The 16,159-nt window shown below is 43.6% G+C and overlaps 2 protein-coding genes across 3 annotated transcripts; one reads left to right on the forward strand and one right to left on the reverse strand.

Annotated features, from left to right (window-relative positions):
• Window positions 1-341: 341 nt before the first annotated feature.
• LOC127170726 (transmembrane channel-like protein 7) lies at window positions 342-6,771 on the reverse strand. The gene is made up of 16 exons (XM_051118931.1): window positions 6,540-6,771; window positions 4,880-5,138; window positions 4,531-4,679; window positions 4,232-4,387; window positions 4,070-4,155; window positions 3,507-3,649; window positions 3,266-3,413; window positions 3,009-3,182; window positions 2,778-2,932; window positions 2,299-2,413; window positions 2,129-2,226; window positions 1,864-2,047; window positions 1,401-1,531; window positions 1,171-1,326; window positions 838-916; window positions 342-718 (listed from the first exon to the last, which is right to left on the reverse strand). Exons 1-16 carry the CDS (start codon window positions 6,556-6,558, stop codon window positions 554-556), a joined length of 2,217 nt encoding a protein of 738 aa, XP_050974888.1. The 5' UTR covers window positions 6,559-6,771; the 3' UTR covers window positions 342-553.
• Window positions 6,772-7,281: 510 nt separating this feature from the next.
• Window positions 7,282-16,004, forward strand: wfikkn1 (WAP, follistatin/kazal, immunoglobulin, kunitz and netrin domain containing 1). 2 transcript variants are annotated; one of them, XM_051118963.1, is made up of 2 exons: window positions 7,282-8,292; window positions 14,043-16,004. In XM_051118963.1, exons 1-2 carry the CDS (start codon window positions 8,104-8,106, stop codon window positions 15,567-15,569), a joined length of 1,716 nt encoding a protein of 571 aa, XP_050974920.1. In that variant the 5' UTR covers window positions 7,282-8,103; the 3' UTR covers window positions 15,570-16,004. The 2 variants fall into 2 exon arrangements, with proteins under 2 accessions (XP_050974920.1, XP_050974930.1); XM_051118973.1 differs by lacking the exon at window positions 7,282-8,292 and adding an exon at window positions 10,153-10,295.
• The last annotated feature ends 155 nt before the right edge of the window (window positions 16,005-16,159 follow it).

Here is a 16,159-nt window from a genome sequence, read left to right on the forward strand (position 1 = left end):
AAGGTGCGGTACGTGTTGTGCAATGTGATGCTTTCATGGAGGTCAGTAACACCTGGATAAATCTCAGTGAAACGAATATAATGAAACTATTTGCAAAAACTGTCCTTTTATAACCTCAAAACACGTTGATATTGACAGTTAAATCTAAAAAATGTTCTTCTGCATAAGGCCTCGTTTCTGTCTTTACTAAAGTGGTCAGCAATAGTTACATTTGAGTTAATCAAACACAAGTGATTCTCTAAATGTCACTTTGTAAGATGTGAGTCAGACGGAAATCTCTAATTTTTCTGTGTCCTCATATTCATGTTTATGTGCACACAGTAAAACAGCTCACTCAGAACAAATGGATAATTACAAAAGTTTATGTATATTTTTTAAAACACAGAAGACATTAGACAGTAAATTCGTAAACAGGCTAGTTAATGCTCAGTGACAGTGTTTAGTGTTTCAGAGCAGCTTTAAATGTGCAGATGCCCAACAGAAGTACATGGAAACACAGGACGAGAGGAGCGGACGAGAGTTTGTTCCAGCGGCAGCGGACGACGGTTCTGCATCACGCCTGCGTCTCCAGCACCGCCGACGGCTCGACTAAATACAGATCGGCGTCGTGACGGCGTCCACGCAAACCCCGCGGGGGCCTGCGCTGTGGAGAACGAGAGTATGCGGCCTGCTGAGCCTGACACAGCTTCTGAATCAGGAAACGCTTATCACGACCCTCCTGCGCAGACAAACAGACAGACCAGAGATCATCAGTGTCTTGAGGAAAACATCAGCGCTTAACAACTGACCTAAAAGACCAGTTTTGTCATGTAGACACCAGCAAGTGGAGAGACTCACCATGGCCAGCTGATCTCGGAGCTGTTCGATCACACGCTTATGAGCTCCTGCCAAGGCGATGACGTAGAACATCCCCAGACTGCAACACACACACACAGGATTACAGATTCACTGCAGCTCAATACACGTTCAGACCTGCCACGATAACGTCAGCACGTTTTAAGCCATGATGAAAATGGTTCCATTTACACCCTTAAAGGATCTCCGTGATCAGAAGTGCAGTGGTGTGTCGGAGTAAAGCGACTGCGTGGAAACAGTCGCTCTACTCGGATCCTTCACAGGAACCACTGCGCATTCGTGATCTACGACAGGTGATGCTGCCGGTTTCCTCACCACGTGATGACGAAGAAGGACACGGCGAAGGCCTCGGAGGCGAGCGCCAGCAGGAAGGAGCGCAGACCCTGGGGCAGCTGGGAAATCGCACGCGGCACCACCTCCCACGACGTGCCGTAGTTGACGAACGGGCCGCACGCCCGCGACGAACGGATCCTGAAACACACGAGAATGAGACGAGCGGCCACACGTACAACGACGTGTGTGTTTATTAAGACTCACAGACTCACTCTGCAATGCTGACGATGACAGGAACGGACGCCAGAGCCAACCCGATCAACAACACCACCAGGAAGAAGAAGTTGGAGCTGGACGCTCGGAACGGACGAGTGGCGGGACGACAGTTAGTCACCAGAGACACCTGCGGCAGGTAACGAGCGACTCGTTAATCAAGGAGCTCGTTTACAGGCTCAGCAAACAGTCACTGTCAGGCGCGACACCCCTAATAAAAACATACGAACAGGATCCTAGCAGTGGACATTTACACGGAGACCTTAAACAAGACAAGTGTTGATTTGGTCTTTTACCCAGAAGACCAAAAACAGGCTAGAAAATCACAAGAATAAAATATGAATTAACTCGGGATGCCCATAGCGCCACCGATCAGAACCATTCGTATTTCTGGCACTGTGACATTTTCATTACACGCATTTTCCCCTCAAGACTGCACTGCGGTAAGTGCTGAGCAGTGACCTTTTTCAGGTAGAAGACGAGGATGTATTTGACGGTGTTAATGGCAGGAAGTAAAGGGCAGTAAAAGGTTCCTATCCAGCAGATGGTTTGGCCGTAGACGATCTCCAGCACGTTCTGCGGGATGGCGAATTCCTGCTGACCCCACCACTTGGCCAAACCGCAGTCACAATGATTCACGATGATCCTGAAACAGCAACGACAAAACTCTCAGATGTTCAGCTGAAGCTGCTTCTGAAGAAAATGTGCTAAAGCAAGCTTTTCATACTTCCTTGGAAACTCCACGAAGATGGTGACGGCAGCAATGATCAGGAAGTCGAAGATCACAAGCTTGTACATTTCCTGCCCGACGTGAGTCTCCCAGCACTGCAGAACAGCACACGGTCAGCGACGCATGGGCAGACATCAGACATACGTGTGTGTGTGTGTGTGACGTACGGGGTAGAGCTGATGGTTGTAGCCGCAGGGACAGTCTGTTCCTCCACAGGACGTGATCTGGACCCACAGAGAGAAGAGCAGCACACCGATACTGGCCAAACGCATGAACACACACCTGAACACAAACACAGGAAAAAAATAAAATAAAAAAACAAACAAACAAAAAAAAACAAACACACATGTCCTGCAGCTTCTCCCTCAGAAACAGTATGTGCACAGAGTAGTCTGTCTGAATTTCCAGTTTTCATACAACAGTAGGTGAAATACACCCTATTATTTCAGCGAAATTCTGAAGTGTGCATCTGATGGACACTTTACTACACCAGACGTTTTATGAGCAACTTTTGTTAAACGTTAGTGTGGATGGAGACAGAGTTCCGTTTCGGAACAGAGTCAGTGTTTTCAGGAGCGTGTGTGTGCAGTGTTGTGGCGCTCGAGCAGCTCTAGACGACTCTGAGTGTTTGCAGAGAGCACTTTGCCTCATTAGCGTGAAGCGGATCTCAAACGCAGGCGAATAGTCCTCGAAGGTGATGATGAGGTTGAAGATCAGCGGCGTGATGAAGTTGGCCAGCGTGATGACAATGGAGGGCAGATACTCGACGACCAGCTCCAACAGGAAATTACTCTTCTGATTCTAAACTCACACAAACACACACATAAACATAACTGGAAAGAAGATCAATAAAACAAGAACAAGAAGTAAAACTCGCCTCCGTCTGCTTCTGCTGCGAGAACACCGTGGCCATGTAGATGCAGTAGAAGCACGCGACCAGGACGCCCACGACGAAGAGATTGAGAGCGACTCTGAGAGCGTAGATGCGACACTTCTCGCCGCGCGTGCGATTCGCCATCTTGCGCTTGATTCGCTCCTCCTCTAGATCCGTCTGTCACAACGTGAAGAAACAGGTTATTACGCACGCTCACGCCTCGCCTGCGTCTCGTTCCCGCTGACCGAAAGCAAACGCACCTTGAGCTCGTACAGTAAACTGCTCTGCTTGAGACGCGCTGCGTTCTCGTTGGTGACGCAAAAGTCCCAGCCGGCGAAAACCTTATTGCAGAAGCTCTGGAAGCGGTCCTCGTCTTGTATGAGCTTGCGTTTGAAACCGGCCGCAGACCTAAACGCGTGAACAAACATCAACCAACAATCACACACACACTACTGGAAGAAACAAAGCGGCGTTGCACGAGTTTTCAACGGTCTAACTGACCTCTTGACGATCCAGACGAGGCTCAGCAGCAGGTACGAGATGGTGGCCAGCAGATACGCCAGCGGCAGGTTGTAGGTGAAGTGGGAATGAATGAACTCCAGCTTATAGTAACCGTAGAAGAGGTACGTGCGCTCCAGGAAGCCCTACACACACACACACACACACACACACACACACACACGTTTGTTTTTGTGAATTGTGGGGACTTTCCATAGACTTCTATAGTTTTTATACTGACCAAACGATATTGTCTATCCCCTAACCCAACCCTAACCCTAAACCTAGCCCTCACAGAAAACATGTTTGCATCGTTACACTTTCAGATAAACATCATTTACTATTTTTAATGATTTTTTTACATTGTGGGGACCGTAGGCCGGTCCTCATAATGTCAAAAATTTCAGGTTTTACTATCCTTGTGGGGACATTTGGTCCCCACAATGTAGCAAAAACAAGTACACACACACACACACAAACACACACCCACCAACCAAAACACACAGTTACACGGTCATGTGAGCAGATGTTGTATTGAGTCACGTGGGCGGAGGGACGCGTCTCACCGTTCCAGACAGCAGGTCTGTGATGTGCTGATGAAACACGACGAGAGCCCGGTGAGAGATGGCCGGATACCCGCTGCATTCGCTCACTGCGCAAAACACACACAGAATACGTGAGCGACAGACAGGTGTGTGCATCTATAGCGTGTGTGTTTGTGCGGTTACCGTTGGTGCTGCTGTAGGTGACGTTGTGCGCGCTGTGTGATGTGACGATCACCGGCAGCATCACGAACACAAACATCAGCAGAAACATGATGAAATTCAGAAGCACCAGAAAGCGCAGGAATGAAAAATACGACAGGATTCCCGTCCCAAACATGCCTGAGAGAAACAAACACACACAAAAACACATGAGCGTGTGTCGCTCTCACCGCTTCAAATTCGGCTGCTTTAATGTCTGGCTCCATCACTGGACCACAAACGCCCTCGTCATCTACAGTAACGGCACAGTGAGAGACGCTGACCCTCGATGAGATGAATATCTGCCCTCCAGAGCTGCAGAGACAAGAGGACATCCATCCCGTCCTCCTTGAGACGTTTCAGAGAGCGATGGACATTGAGCCTCCACAAACCCCAGCCGGTGAGAGCGCCGCCCTGCTGGAGACGCTGCTGCCTGCGTGCAAACACACACACACACACACACATTCCAGTTCAAATGATAGCAAATCACATATGGTCAGATGGGAGAAATGTGTCAGCCAGCAGAGATCTGCTAAACTGTCTGACAGAGATAAATGAGTATATTCATAGAGAGTTATATGTAAAGCATAATGGTGATATAATATGCTAGTTGCAGCATCCACACACACTCACTTCTCCCGCCGTTTGTCCTGCATGCTCTTGGGAAGCTCCCTCACGGGTTTGAGCTCGTCCCCACCGTGAACAGGTTTCTGCTCCGCCCATTTCCCACTGTTGACGGATGGCTGTCTGCCCCGCCCACTGCCCCGCCCACTGCCCCGCCTCCTGGCGCTGCCGCTGGAGCTGGACTTCCTCCGGTAGAGCAGAGACTGGTAGCTGGGCAGCTGCTCCAGCAGGAGGTGACTGGCAGGAGCCCGTCGGTCCGGAAAGAACACTGACGGACAGAAACACATCGTCACCGAGTGCACAAGAGTGTGTGTGTGTGTGTGTTCAGGGCGCTTATTAGAACACTGGGAGGTTGTACATCTGACCTCAGTAAAGACTTGTGTTTTAAAACATGTATTTGTGTTTCAGGCTCAGGTTGCTCTGAGCTCACTGAAAACATAAAAATGAAAAGAAAAGCACATTTCAAAGTTTTTTTTTTTTTTGGACTTTTTTGCACATTTTGTTTCTTAGAAAGAAAATCCGAATGCATTTATCAGAACTGATCAATATTCCACTTTTAAGGATTTTAGAATTCATGTCTCAGTCGTTTTTTACCTACTGACAGTAGAATGTGAAAAAGAGTGTAGTTTTTTTAAAACTGGGAAGTTGAAATGTTCCCATAGATCAGTTAAGGTGGTGTTCTGCTGAAAAAATGATGAGACTGAGATTCCATTGGCTACAGAGCAACAGCTCGTAGAAATATGAGAAAAAGCTTACTATATTCATGCATTTGGGGAAACAGATCTAGTGTAGGCATAACAAATAATAAAAATGAACTGTACTTTACATTAATTATGATTATGATTGACAAATAATAACTTTCAGTGGGCAATGAAGTCTAAAACTACAACTTAATTTTATAGTTAATTAAATATGCCTTAAAATATGCAGAAAAAGCCTGTTTGATTGCGATATATATAGACTTACAAAAAAACCCAAAAACTTTACAGTACATACATATACATAGTACCTATATATAATGTATTTCTTAATTGTGTGTGTCTGTGTCTGTGTGTGTGTGTGTGTGTGTGTGTGTGTGTGTGAGAGAGAGAGAGAGAGAGAGTATAAACAAACCTGAAACACAATCCTGTTAGGATCCATTTCAGTTGTAATTGTAACATGATCAGGTGATTATCTGAGGGACAGAAGTCACCGTTCACAGATATATATATATATATACACTGTTTCACACACTAATGTAACAGCACGAACGGAAGACATCAGATACATTGTGCTGTCATTAGTGTGATACTGCCGCGGATGTAACACTGAAACACTTCAGACGCGTCGAGACTCGCAGCGCCGCATATTTTCGCGTCTACTGTGCGTCGCGACTTACGACGAAACAAAGACAACTTTAGACTTTATAGCCGAACATTATGATCAACTTCCCACAAACTAAAACACACTGGCATACTTCAGTGTGGCTGGTTTCATATTTCACGGATACACAAACAAACAAACAAACAATCGTCTCGTTCCCCGAGCGGAACATATACTCGGATCTTCATCGTTTCATCTTATTATTTATTGTTCGAGCTCAGTTGTGTGATGACGGACACGCAAACCTCTCACAGTACTTTACGCGCAACGCATATTATCATAATTATAAACTTTTGCCGAAACTCACCCGCGTCGGGCGCGTCCATCCGTTGATCCGGATCAAACTCGAACAATTCCAGCGCGGCTCTTCTACGAGCGCTCCTGTCTGTTCTGTGTGTGCTAATACTGAGTTAACTGAGTCATTAGTGGAAACAAACCGTATTTCATGTTTGTGTTGTAGTGTGTTGATGTTTAGGTGTGTTCGACTGCGGGCGGCGCTGCGCAGACCAAACGTGTATTTACACATCTATGACACAGACCGAGAGAAGCAGCGTAAGACGATAAGAAACGATGCAGCGCCACCGTGAGGACGCCATCAAAACACACACACAGATTTATTTACAAATGTTTTTAAAGAATTTATATATATATATATATATATATATAAATAAATGAAAAAAAAAATAAATAAATAACTGTAAATGTTTTTTTTTTTTTTTTTTTTTTTGAGCAGCAAATCAGTATATTAGAATGATTTCTGAAGGATCATGTGACACTGAAGACTGGAGTAATGATGCTGAAAATTCAGCTGCACATCACAGAAATCAATTACATTTTAAATATATTCAAAAAGAAAGCAGTTATTTTAAATAGTAAAATATTTCAGATTTTGCAGTATTTTGGATCAAATGAATGCAGGCTTGGTGAGCAGAAGAGACTTCTTTAAAAACATTAAAAACCTTATGCTGTCAAAACGTTAGACTCATAATGTACCTGCAGCGGGTGAACAGGTTATGCTGAGGCTGTGTGCAGTGCCTGTATTTAGAGGAAAGGTCAACACAGATTATTTGGAAAACAATCAAATGGATTGAAATTTAATTTTGATTAAGTAAACTTTTTCTGTCGAGACTCTTTAATGTTCTGAAGGTGTTTCTGCAGTATCATTTCTGTTTCTGGCCGACAGGCAGAGCATCAGGTCAGACTCCTCATGAAGCCGAGCACAGGTTTTGTGTATAGCGAGTTTCCACATTAGAGGTGACGCAGAAATGGAGCCTTTTAAAAAGCTCAGTCGTCTGAAGCAGTAAGCTGCTGAACACCAGTCCTCATAAATCAGAGCTGCGTGTTGAATGGAGTGTTTTGAGCTCAGGTTGTGTGAAAGCCCGGCTGAATTTGGAGGCCTTTCATTTGTCTCTCGCGGAGGGCCGTGACCCGCTCCATGAGCCGGTCAAAAGTCAGCGGAGGTGTCAGGGCAGCGGTCAGCGAATGAAAGGCCCGGGGCTCCTCAGAGGACAAAGAGACGTGGTCAGATATTGAGCTTGACTTGCTTTCCCAGCGGGCTTTGCATACCAAAGCATGAGAGAGGAGCTTCATCGGTCTCCAGATCATGGGACAAAAGCCTCACCAGCCTTACTGAGAAAAACCTCCTCCGTGTCAACATCCGTCGTTCGCCTGTCCTGTCCTGTCCTGTCCTGTCCCACTCGATTTGGTTCACAGAGGAGATGGTCCAGGATCACGCGGCTCGTGCTTCTTTCATCTCTTAACGACGTTTGTGCAGTTGCTTGCGTCCATAAAACCCCCCTCCGTCTGTTCAGCAAGGACAGATCCGGTCCAGCGTCTTCCTGCGCAAAGACACGCGTCTGGACGTCACACTCATGCGGTTCTCCGGCGCCTCTGGATCTCCTCTCAGACTCCTCTGCTCTCTGCTCCTCATGCGGTTCCGGCCCGTCGCTGCGCTCGCTTCCGCCGCTCCGGATCATCCGGGGGTCTGTCCGAATCACCTGAACTTGAATCTGTGGGTGGACGCACAGAGCACCTGTGAGAGGGAATGCCAAACCGACCAGGTGAACAGATCATCACTCAGTCACTGCCTCTGGTGTCAACACTAACCACCAGAACTAGTTGTAGTAGAACTGGAGAGCACAAAATGAGAATTCTTTTGAAATATAAGCAGAGTTTCCTTTTTGTACCTTAATCGGGTTTTCAGTGACCTGTCAAATTAGGAGGCAGGATGGGTTATGAATACACTTTTAAAATGTTTGCAAACAGGTTTTTTAATGTTTCTGAAAGAAGTGTTTTCTTCTCACCAAGGCTGCATTTATTTAATCAACAATACAGTAAAAACAGTGCAATATTATTGGAATTTCAAACGGCTGTTTTCTATGTGAATATCTGTTAAACTGTAATTGACTGCTGTGATGCGCTGTTGAATTTTCAGCATCATTACTCCAGTCTTCAGTGTCACATGATCCTTCAGAAATCATTCTAATATGCTATTTGCTGCTCAACAAACATTAAGAAACAGTTGTGTTGCTTCGTGAAGTGTGAGAACGGCGCCTGTTTTCAGGATTCGAAGATAGTTTGAAGAACAGCAATCATTTCATACACTGAAAACCCTAATAAGTTAATTGGACTAAATTGATTGAGTAAACTCGTTGCCTCAATTTAATTGAGTAATGGAATCTTCCAAAACTTGCATATTTAAGTTTATTTAACTTGGCGGTTTTGTAGACTGTACTTAAATCATTCAGTTCAACAAACTTAGCACTTATTTAATGTACTTAAACGATTGTGTTCACTTGGTATTCATTTTTTTTAAGTGTACTTATATATTTAAGTTAACTCAACATGAAAATGTAACTTAAAACTGTTAAACAATGTTCTTATAGTTGACTGCAAGTCATGTCAGTAGTAGCACAACAAAAAAAGCTCATAAAATGGTTATTGATAGTTAATAAAAATAAATAAAATTGAGTTGTTACCATTGTTGTGATTCACATGCTGAATGTTGAAGTCTGTGTGTGATTCACGCACATTACCCCAAATATTAAAAGATTATATAAACGCAGTTAAAAGCTTCTTATAGTGTTTATAAAAAAAAGAAAATCAGTAAAATTGTAAAATCATTAATCAGCATGAAAAACACTCATGATTTAATTACCTAATTATCTAAAAAACCTAATGATTTAATTAGAATATAGATCACCTTCTAAAAGCAATCTATTTATTACTTTTCTTTCTTTGAAATCAAAGAACTCTGATTTCATGCCGCATTGTTGCAACAACAGAAAGAAAACTATAGTAATATAAACAAAGTTCCAAGTGCCCAACCAAAAGTAACACTATTCACTATAATGGTGAGTATTTAAAAAAAAAAAAAAAAACCTTTTCAGGAAAATCAACATTAATTTATGAAGTCAGCTTATGTGATGTTCTCTCAAATATTTCAGTTGTATTGAAAATTCAACATTCAAGATGACTTTTTAAAATGATTTTTTTTTTTCAAATGATTAATCATGATTTTGAGCTCACAACACTTGAAATCTTAAGTTTATGCATTTTGATAGTAAATAAGTTAAATGAACTCATATTTTTAAGTAATAGGTCCAAAATGCAAAATTTTAAGTAATGTTTAGTCAACATTACTTGATTGTATAAGTAAAGACAGCATTAGGGTTTACAGTGTAGTGAGCTCAGTTTTGCTGAGAACTGCAGGGGGTTTTGTAGCTGTTCTCCTGAATTCACACCCTGCAGTCTACACCCTCGTACATGTTGCACTTTTACACGTAGATTCACACGCAGACAGGAAGTCACTTGCAATTTTGGCTCATTTTAAAACAAGGTTTGCAGTTTGTGACCATATGTTGAGTCTGTGTGTGTTTGTGTTGTTGTTCACAAGAGGAAAGTGTGTGTGTGTGTGTCATCTCAGACCAATATTATATACGTGTGGGTGTGTTGCATTTGAGAAGTGCTAAATCTGTCTGTGAACTTGAAGTACTGTGAGAGGATGTCTGCAGCAAACCAAAAGCTTGTTGATTCCTTCCTGGGTTTCCAGACTTTCCCTGTAGTGAGTATAAATTGCAAGTACAGAACTCTAATGCAGCGTTTGCACTGTTACAGTGACCTCTATTGTTGATTTGTGTTATATTGAAGAACTTTCTGACCTTTTTATCTGTTCTGTCACAATGATCCATCGTGGCCGTGAGTGACTCTTTCTGGCAACATCCTCCTCTATTTAATCAAAGTGATAGTTCATCCAAATATGAAAACAATGTCATTATTTACTCAGCAAACCCATACATCTTTCATCCATCTTTGAAAAAAAACAAAACACATTGTTTGTGTCATCATTGTGATGTGTAAACAGCGTTACAGCATTGATTGCACGGTTAATGTACAGCTGAAGACGTTGTTCTAATTTATGCTGTTTAAACCACGCATAGAGAAGGACTTAGTAAGCAGGACAGGCCGTTATATTTTGACAGACTAAGGTTAATACAGGGCTCAGCGCTAAGCAGCGATAGTGTTTCCTTGTTTACTGCTGTACGCAAAGCTGCGCTATGCTTTATAATGCAAATACAGATGCTAAATGAAAAGAAAACACCATGCAAGCGTTTCTGAAAATGAACAGTGAACAGTGAGATTGATCTGCTGCTACACTCAAAAAAATGATTCTTTAAACCTACTTAATTCAATTATGGACAGTGGTTCCACGCAACCAAATTGTTTTTGATGAACATGAATGGAATTTTTTGAATCTATGCAAACTCTTTGTGTTGTGACAACACAGCTGAATGAGGAAGAATTTATGTGAAATAGTAATGTCCAACCAACTCAATTTATTCACTTCCTTGTAACTTAAACGGGTTAAGCCACAGATTAAATCAACTGAAATAAAATAAGTAATTAAATCCCTCAAGATCTCAGCAGATGATGATTAAACAACTCCACAAACAGCTTCACTCATTATTAACCAGACTGACTTTATTTCTGTCACACGTCTACAGAAGCTCATATTGAGATTTACAGAGGATCAAAAGTTGTTGTTTTAGTGGTTAAAATGATGCCACCATCATGGAGATCAGCATTTGCTTTAGTTTAGCTCTTGACCCTTCAGTTATTGTGTTTGATCACTGTTTAACTGTACATGTGATGTTGTAATACAGAATGGTCAATACTTTACATTAAGCACATTTTAATTGATTTTATATGTTGAGATGTTTATTGTGAGATGATTTGATTACATCCAGAGTAACTTTTTCTCAATTTATGCATCTAGATAACCATAACTAACCCTGTGAAACTTCAGCAGTCAAAAAAAAAAACTACAATGTAATAGTAAACAATTATTTTAGGTTCATGTAAAGCATAAGTAACCACCACTATTACTTAGAGTCACACAGACATCGAGTACCAGCATATGAATCTCAACAATGGTGACAATCAACAAAATGCTTCATGCTGCAATGCATGCTGGGTAACAACACAGTAAAAACTCCCATCATGCACTGCAGTATGAATAATTGTTGTCACCACTGTTGAGGATCATATGATAAGTGTTCATGTCTAAAATCCTGAGCAGATGCATCTCTTTTTTTTCAAAATTGAAGCTTTATGGTGGTGATTGTTTAATAGGACCTTTTTTCAGCAATATGATCATCAATAAACCAAAGAGAAAGATCACTTCATAACGTTCACACAAATGAGCTATAAGCAGAAAGTGTAAAATAATCTGTTGCTTCAAACATTTGATTCAGCAATATACAAATGTTTGCTGTAAAACAATATTACAATTGCTTAGAAGCAAAATGATTGCAAGCTATTAAAAGGGTCAAGAGACAAACTAAAGCAAACCTTGACCACAATTATGGTGGCATTATGTTTTTTTTTTTAATTATTATTATTACAGTTAAGCCAGTCTGCTTAGTAATGAGTGAAGCTGGTGATGCTGTTTGTGGAGTTGTTTAATCAGATTTTGAGAGATTTAATGTTTTTTATTTCAGTTGATTTAATCTGTGTCTGAAATCAGTTGTAGTTCTTGTGTTTCTCTTTTCTTCAGTGATTCTGCTTGTTAAGAGCAGGTGTTCATCACTAATGCTCAATCACCTTTTAATTGATCACTTAATTATCTCATTAACTTTAACTCTGCTTCAGTGTTAATTTGACTCTATTTAGAGAGGGACAAATGTTCTCTGAATAGAGTTAATTTTACTCTGTGAATTTTACTGTGCAGTCCATATGCGCTTTTTGACATGCCCCAACCGCACAAAATTATCTATTAACAGTGCAATATACCAGTTAAACTCGACTGCAAAACAACACTAGAGGCATAGTAAAATCACTTACAGAAATTAAAGACTTTGACTTGAGACAGAGAAAACTTTAGATTTTCTTATCTGACTGGTACTTCTAGCTCTGACGCCATGATACACCTCCTTTGCACCGTCTTCCTCAAATGCGTTGGAAACGTCATATCCCTTTTTTTGAACGGCGAAATTAAACCGTTTACGTTAGTTTAACGATTGATAATTAAGTAAAATGGAAACTTAAACAGTTTAAATTAATAGAGCACAATACAATAGTGTTTTGGCAGAAAAAGAAACATACTTGTGTTGTTTTAACAGTAAATACCTGGGTAAAATGAACAGTGCCACAAAACCATTTTTTTGAGTGTACAGTGCTTTCTTCCCTTTATGTCCGTCTTCAGCATTTCTTGCCCCTGTTAACGGCCTTTTACAGACTAAATATAACAATAACATAATATTTCTACACAAATTACATTTTGGAACATGAATGCAGTGCAGTGAACATATGAGTTGCACCGGGCCATAGGGCGGCCCATACGGTCGGGTCCTGTAATGGGTGGTAAATATCCGCACGATCTGCCTCCTTTGTCGCGGACTGACGACCCAACAATTCTTCATTCTATTTCTTATCCCGACATAATGAATTACTTTTGTTTCTCCGGTTTTCGACAAGCCCATACACGAGTTCCGTTAGGTTCGAAGGCATTGTTTACGTTCAGTGCTGCCACAACGCCCGACTTCCGGATTGATGACGTAACCTGAAAACACACACAAACACACTGAATATACACATTGTCTCAAAGCAGCTTTACATGAAATCATGATGTTAATGTTTATATTATCATTTTCATGCATTTACAGATATTTACAGAGCTGGACGATAATATACATTTGAAAATGCTGTAAACCGCTGGTCTCAAACTCAATTCCTGAAGGGCCACAGCTCTGCACAGCTGAACTCCAACCCTAATCAAACACACCTGATCCAGCTAATCAAGGTCTTCAGGATTAGTAGAAACTTCCAAGCAGGTGTGAGTTGGAGCTGGTTGGAGTTAAACTCTGCAGAGCTCTGCCCACAAAAGCCAGCATGGGCCCCACAGGGTAATGCTATGTAGATGCTGCTTAATAAATATTACCTTATGTGAATATGTGTATGAATGAAATTTGATATACATGTATGATTAGTTGGTAACACTTTATTTTGATGGTCCACACTGTTGACCGTAAGTAACTAGGTCAACTAGCAGACATTAGAGTATTGGCAGACTGTGTGCATGTTTTGATGGTCCCCCAGCAGACAAGTAAACATCAACTTATTCTACTAGCTCCAATACTCTAACGAGAGTTAGCTGACATGTAGTTGCAAAGTTACTTATAGCTAGCGGAGCGTCTAGAGCAATCAAATCAAAAAGCTTACAATCAAAACAAAGCTTAACCGAGTAGTTCATGGAAACATGACGCATGATTGCGGAAAACTTATACGTGTTTGTGCGTGTGTGTTTCTACAGGATTGCGCCGCCTTTGAGAAGTGCTGTACTAACGTGTGCGGCCTGCTGAGCTGCGTGGCGTCCCGTTTCTCGGACGGCTTCTCCGATGATGGACACTCGGGGGCGGGAGTTTCAGTGGGAGGCGTGGCCAGCTGCGATGGGTTTGCGTGCAGCCAGCAGGGGGCGGTGTGCGACATGTGGGAGGGGCAGCCGGCGTGTAAATGTCAGGATCGCTGCGAGAGCGAGCCCAGCTTCACCTGCGCCTCCGACGGCCTCACGTATTTCAACCGCTGCTACATGGACGCGGAGGCCTGCGTTCAGGGCGTCACGCTCACCGTGGTCACCTGCCGCTATCACCTGTCCGGCCCAAACGCCAGCCCTCTGCCGCAGGACACCACGGCTCAACCCACATCCGCCGGGGCCGACTCCGAGCCCTTCCTGCCGACGCTCTACTCCAACCCGCAGCATCAGGTGATTTACCTGGGCGGAACGGCGAGCTTCCACTGCGACGTGATCGGACACCCGAAACCGGACGTCACCTGGGAGAAGCAGTCAGAGGGACAAGAGCGAATCGCCATGCGGCCGGACCGGATGTACGGGAATGTTGTCATAACCAACATTGGTCAGCTGGTGGTGTATAACGCCCAGGTGTGGGACACGGGAATCTACAGCTGCATTGCACGAAACGCGGCAGGATCGCTGCGGGCCGATTACGCACTCTCCGTCGTGCGGCGCGGCAGCGAGGATTTCTTGGACGACCCGGAGGCGGGTTTGCCGTTAGGACGGCCGTTCTCGCCGGCCGACTGCTTGGCTGCCGTGGAGCGGGGCGAATGTGGCACGAAGCGAGTGGACTGGTACTACGACGCAGCCCGAGGCTCCTGCCACGCGTTTGCACACGGAGGCTGTGAGGGCGGCCGCAATCGATTCGAGACGTACGAGGAGTGCCGGGCGTCGTGTCAGCGCGAGGGGCTGGGCGTGTGCTCGCTTCCGGCCGTTCAGGGCCCCTGTAAGCACTGGGAGGCGCGCTGGGCCTACAATGGCCACTCGAAGCAGTGCCTGGCCTTCGTCTACGGCGGCTGCCAGGGCAACAAGAACAACTTCCGCACACGTAAAGACTGCGAAGCCAACTGCCCACAGCCGAAGCGGCGTCCGTGTAAAAACTGCCGGCCGAGAGGAAAGATGGTGGCGAGTCTTTGCCGAAGCGACTTTGCCATCGTGGGACGGCTCACCGAGCTCATCGAGGAGCTGGACTCGGGCATTGCACGGTTCCATCTGGAGCAGGTGCTGCGTGACGAGAAGATGGGCCTGCGGCTCTTCGAAACACAGCACCTGGAGGTGCTGCTGACACGCATGGACTGGAGCTGCCCGTGTCCCAATATCACGCAGCACCACGAGCTCCCCCTGGTGGTGATGGGCGAGGTGCAGGACGGCACGGCCGTGATCCTGCCGGACAGTTACGTCAGACCCGTATCTGACCGACGCCTCAAGAAGATCCATGAGGTTTTGGGCAAGAAGACTTGTGAGATGCTGCAGAGATTCCAGGACTGATCTAGCATGAATCTGGTGGTGTGGCATGACCCGAGGACACATGCATATGCATATATTCACACGCTACGCTGCTGATCTTTAACCCTGCACTAGCTCTCAAATATCATTCCTCAGATTTTTCTAGTCTGTCACGCAGATGATGCAAACGAGCTCAAAGTGTGCAAAAAGTGTCACAAACTCTCAGTGCATCATTAACGTGGCACATTCGAATGGCAGAAGGAGTGATTTTCAGTAAATAATGAATAATTCAGTGAATACATTTTAGCCTGTTTCTTACATAAAGCAAAATATAACTTAATGTAATATGTAAAACAGGGACATGATTGTACTGAATTTTTCATGGTGCTTATATGAGTTTTGGAGCTTGACAGTCACAGTGATCATTACATGTCACTTATACGTCTGCTTTTGTGCAAGAAATAAAGTCATATGAGCAAATGATGACAGATCTTTCATTTTCCGTGGTGAACGGTTCCTTAAATATTGTTCCTGCAGCGAGGTATCACTTTTTTGTTTATTTATTTTCTGTTTCATATAATTTTGTAAGATTTCTATAATTTCCTATCAGCTTGCTAGATTTATATTTAATA

The sequence above is a fragment of the Labeo rohita genome, chromosome 1 (genome assembly GCF_022985175.1).
Source record: "Labeo rohita strain BAU-BD-2019 chromosome 1, IGBB_LRoh.1.0, whole genome shotgun sequence".
Lineage (NCBI taxonomy): Eukaryota > Metazoa > Chordata > Actinopteri > Cypriniformes > Cyprinidae > Labeo > Labeo rohita.

What these genes read in the sequence shown, in the direction of transcription:
- LOC127170726 (XM_051118931.1), bottom strand. An exon ending in CACCTACAGCAGCACCAACG is followed by an intron (nt 4,156 to 4,231) that starts GTAACCGCACAA and finishes TGTTTTGCGCAG; the next exon opens with TGAGCGAATGCAGCGGGTAT. An exon ending in CTCGTCTGGATCGTCAAGAG is followed by an intron (nt 3,414 to 3,506) that starts GTCAGTTAGACC and finishes TCACGCGTTTAG; the next exon opens with GTCTGCGGCCGGTTTCAAAC.
- wfikkn1 (XM_051118963.1), top strand. Translation starts at nt 8,104, where the DNA reads ATGCGGTTCTCCGGCGCCTCTGGATCTCCTCTCAGACTCCTCTGCTCT. An exon ending in GGGAATGCCAAACCGACCAG is followed by an intron (nt 8,293 to 14,042) that starts GTGAACAGATCA and finishes GTGTTTCTACAG; the next exon opens with GATTGCGCCGCCTTTGAGAA.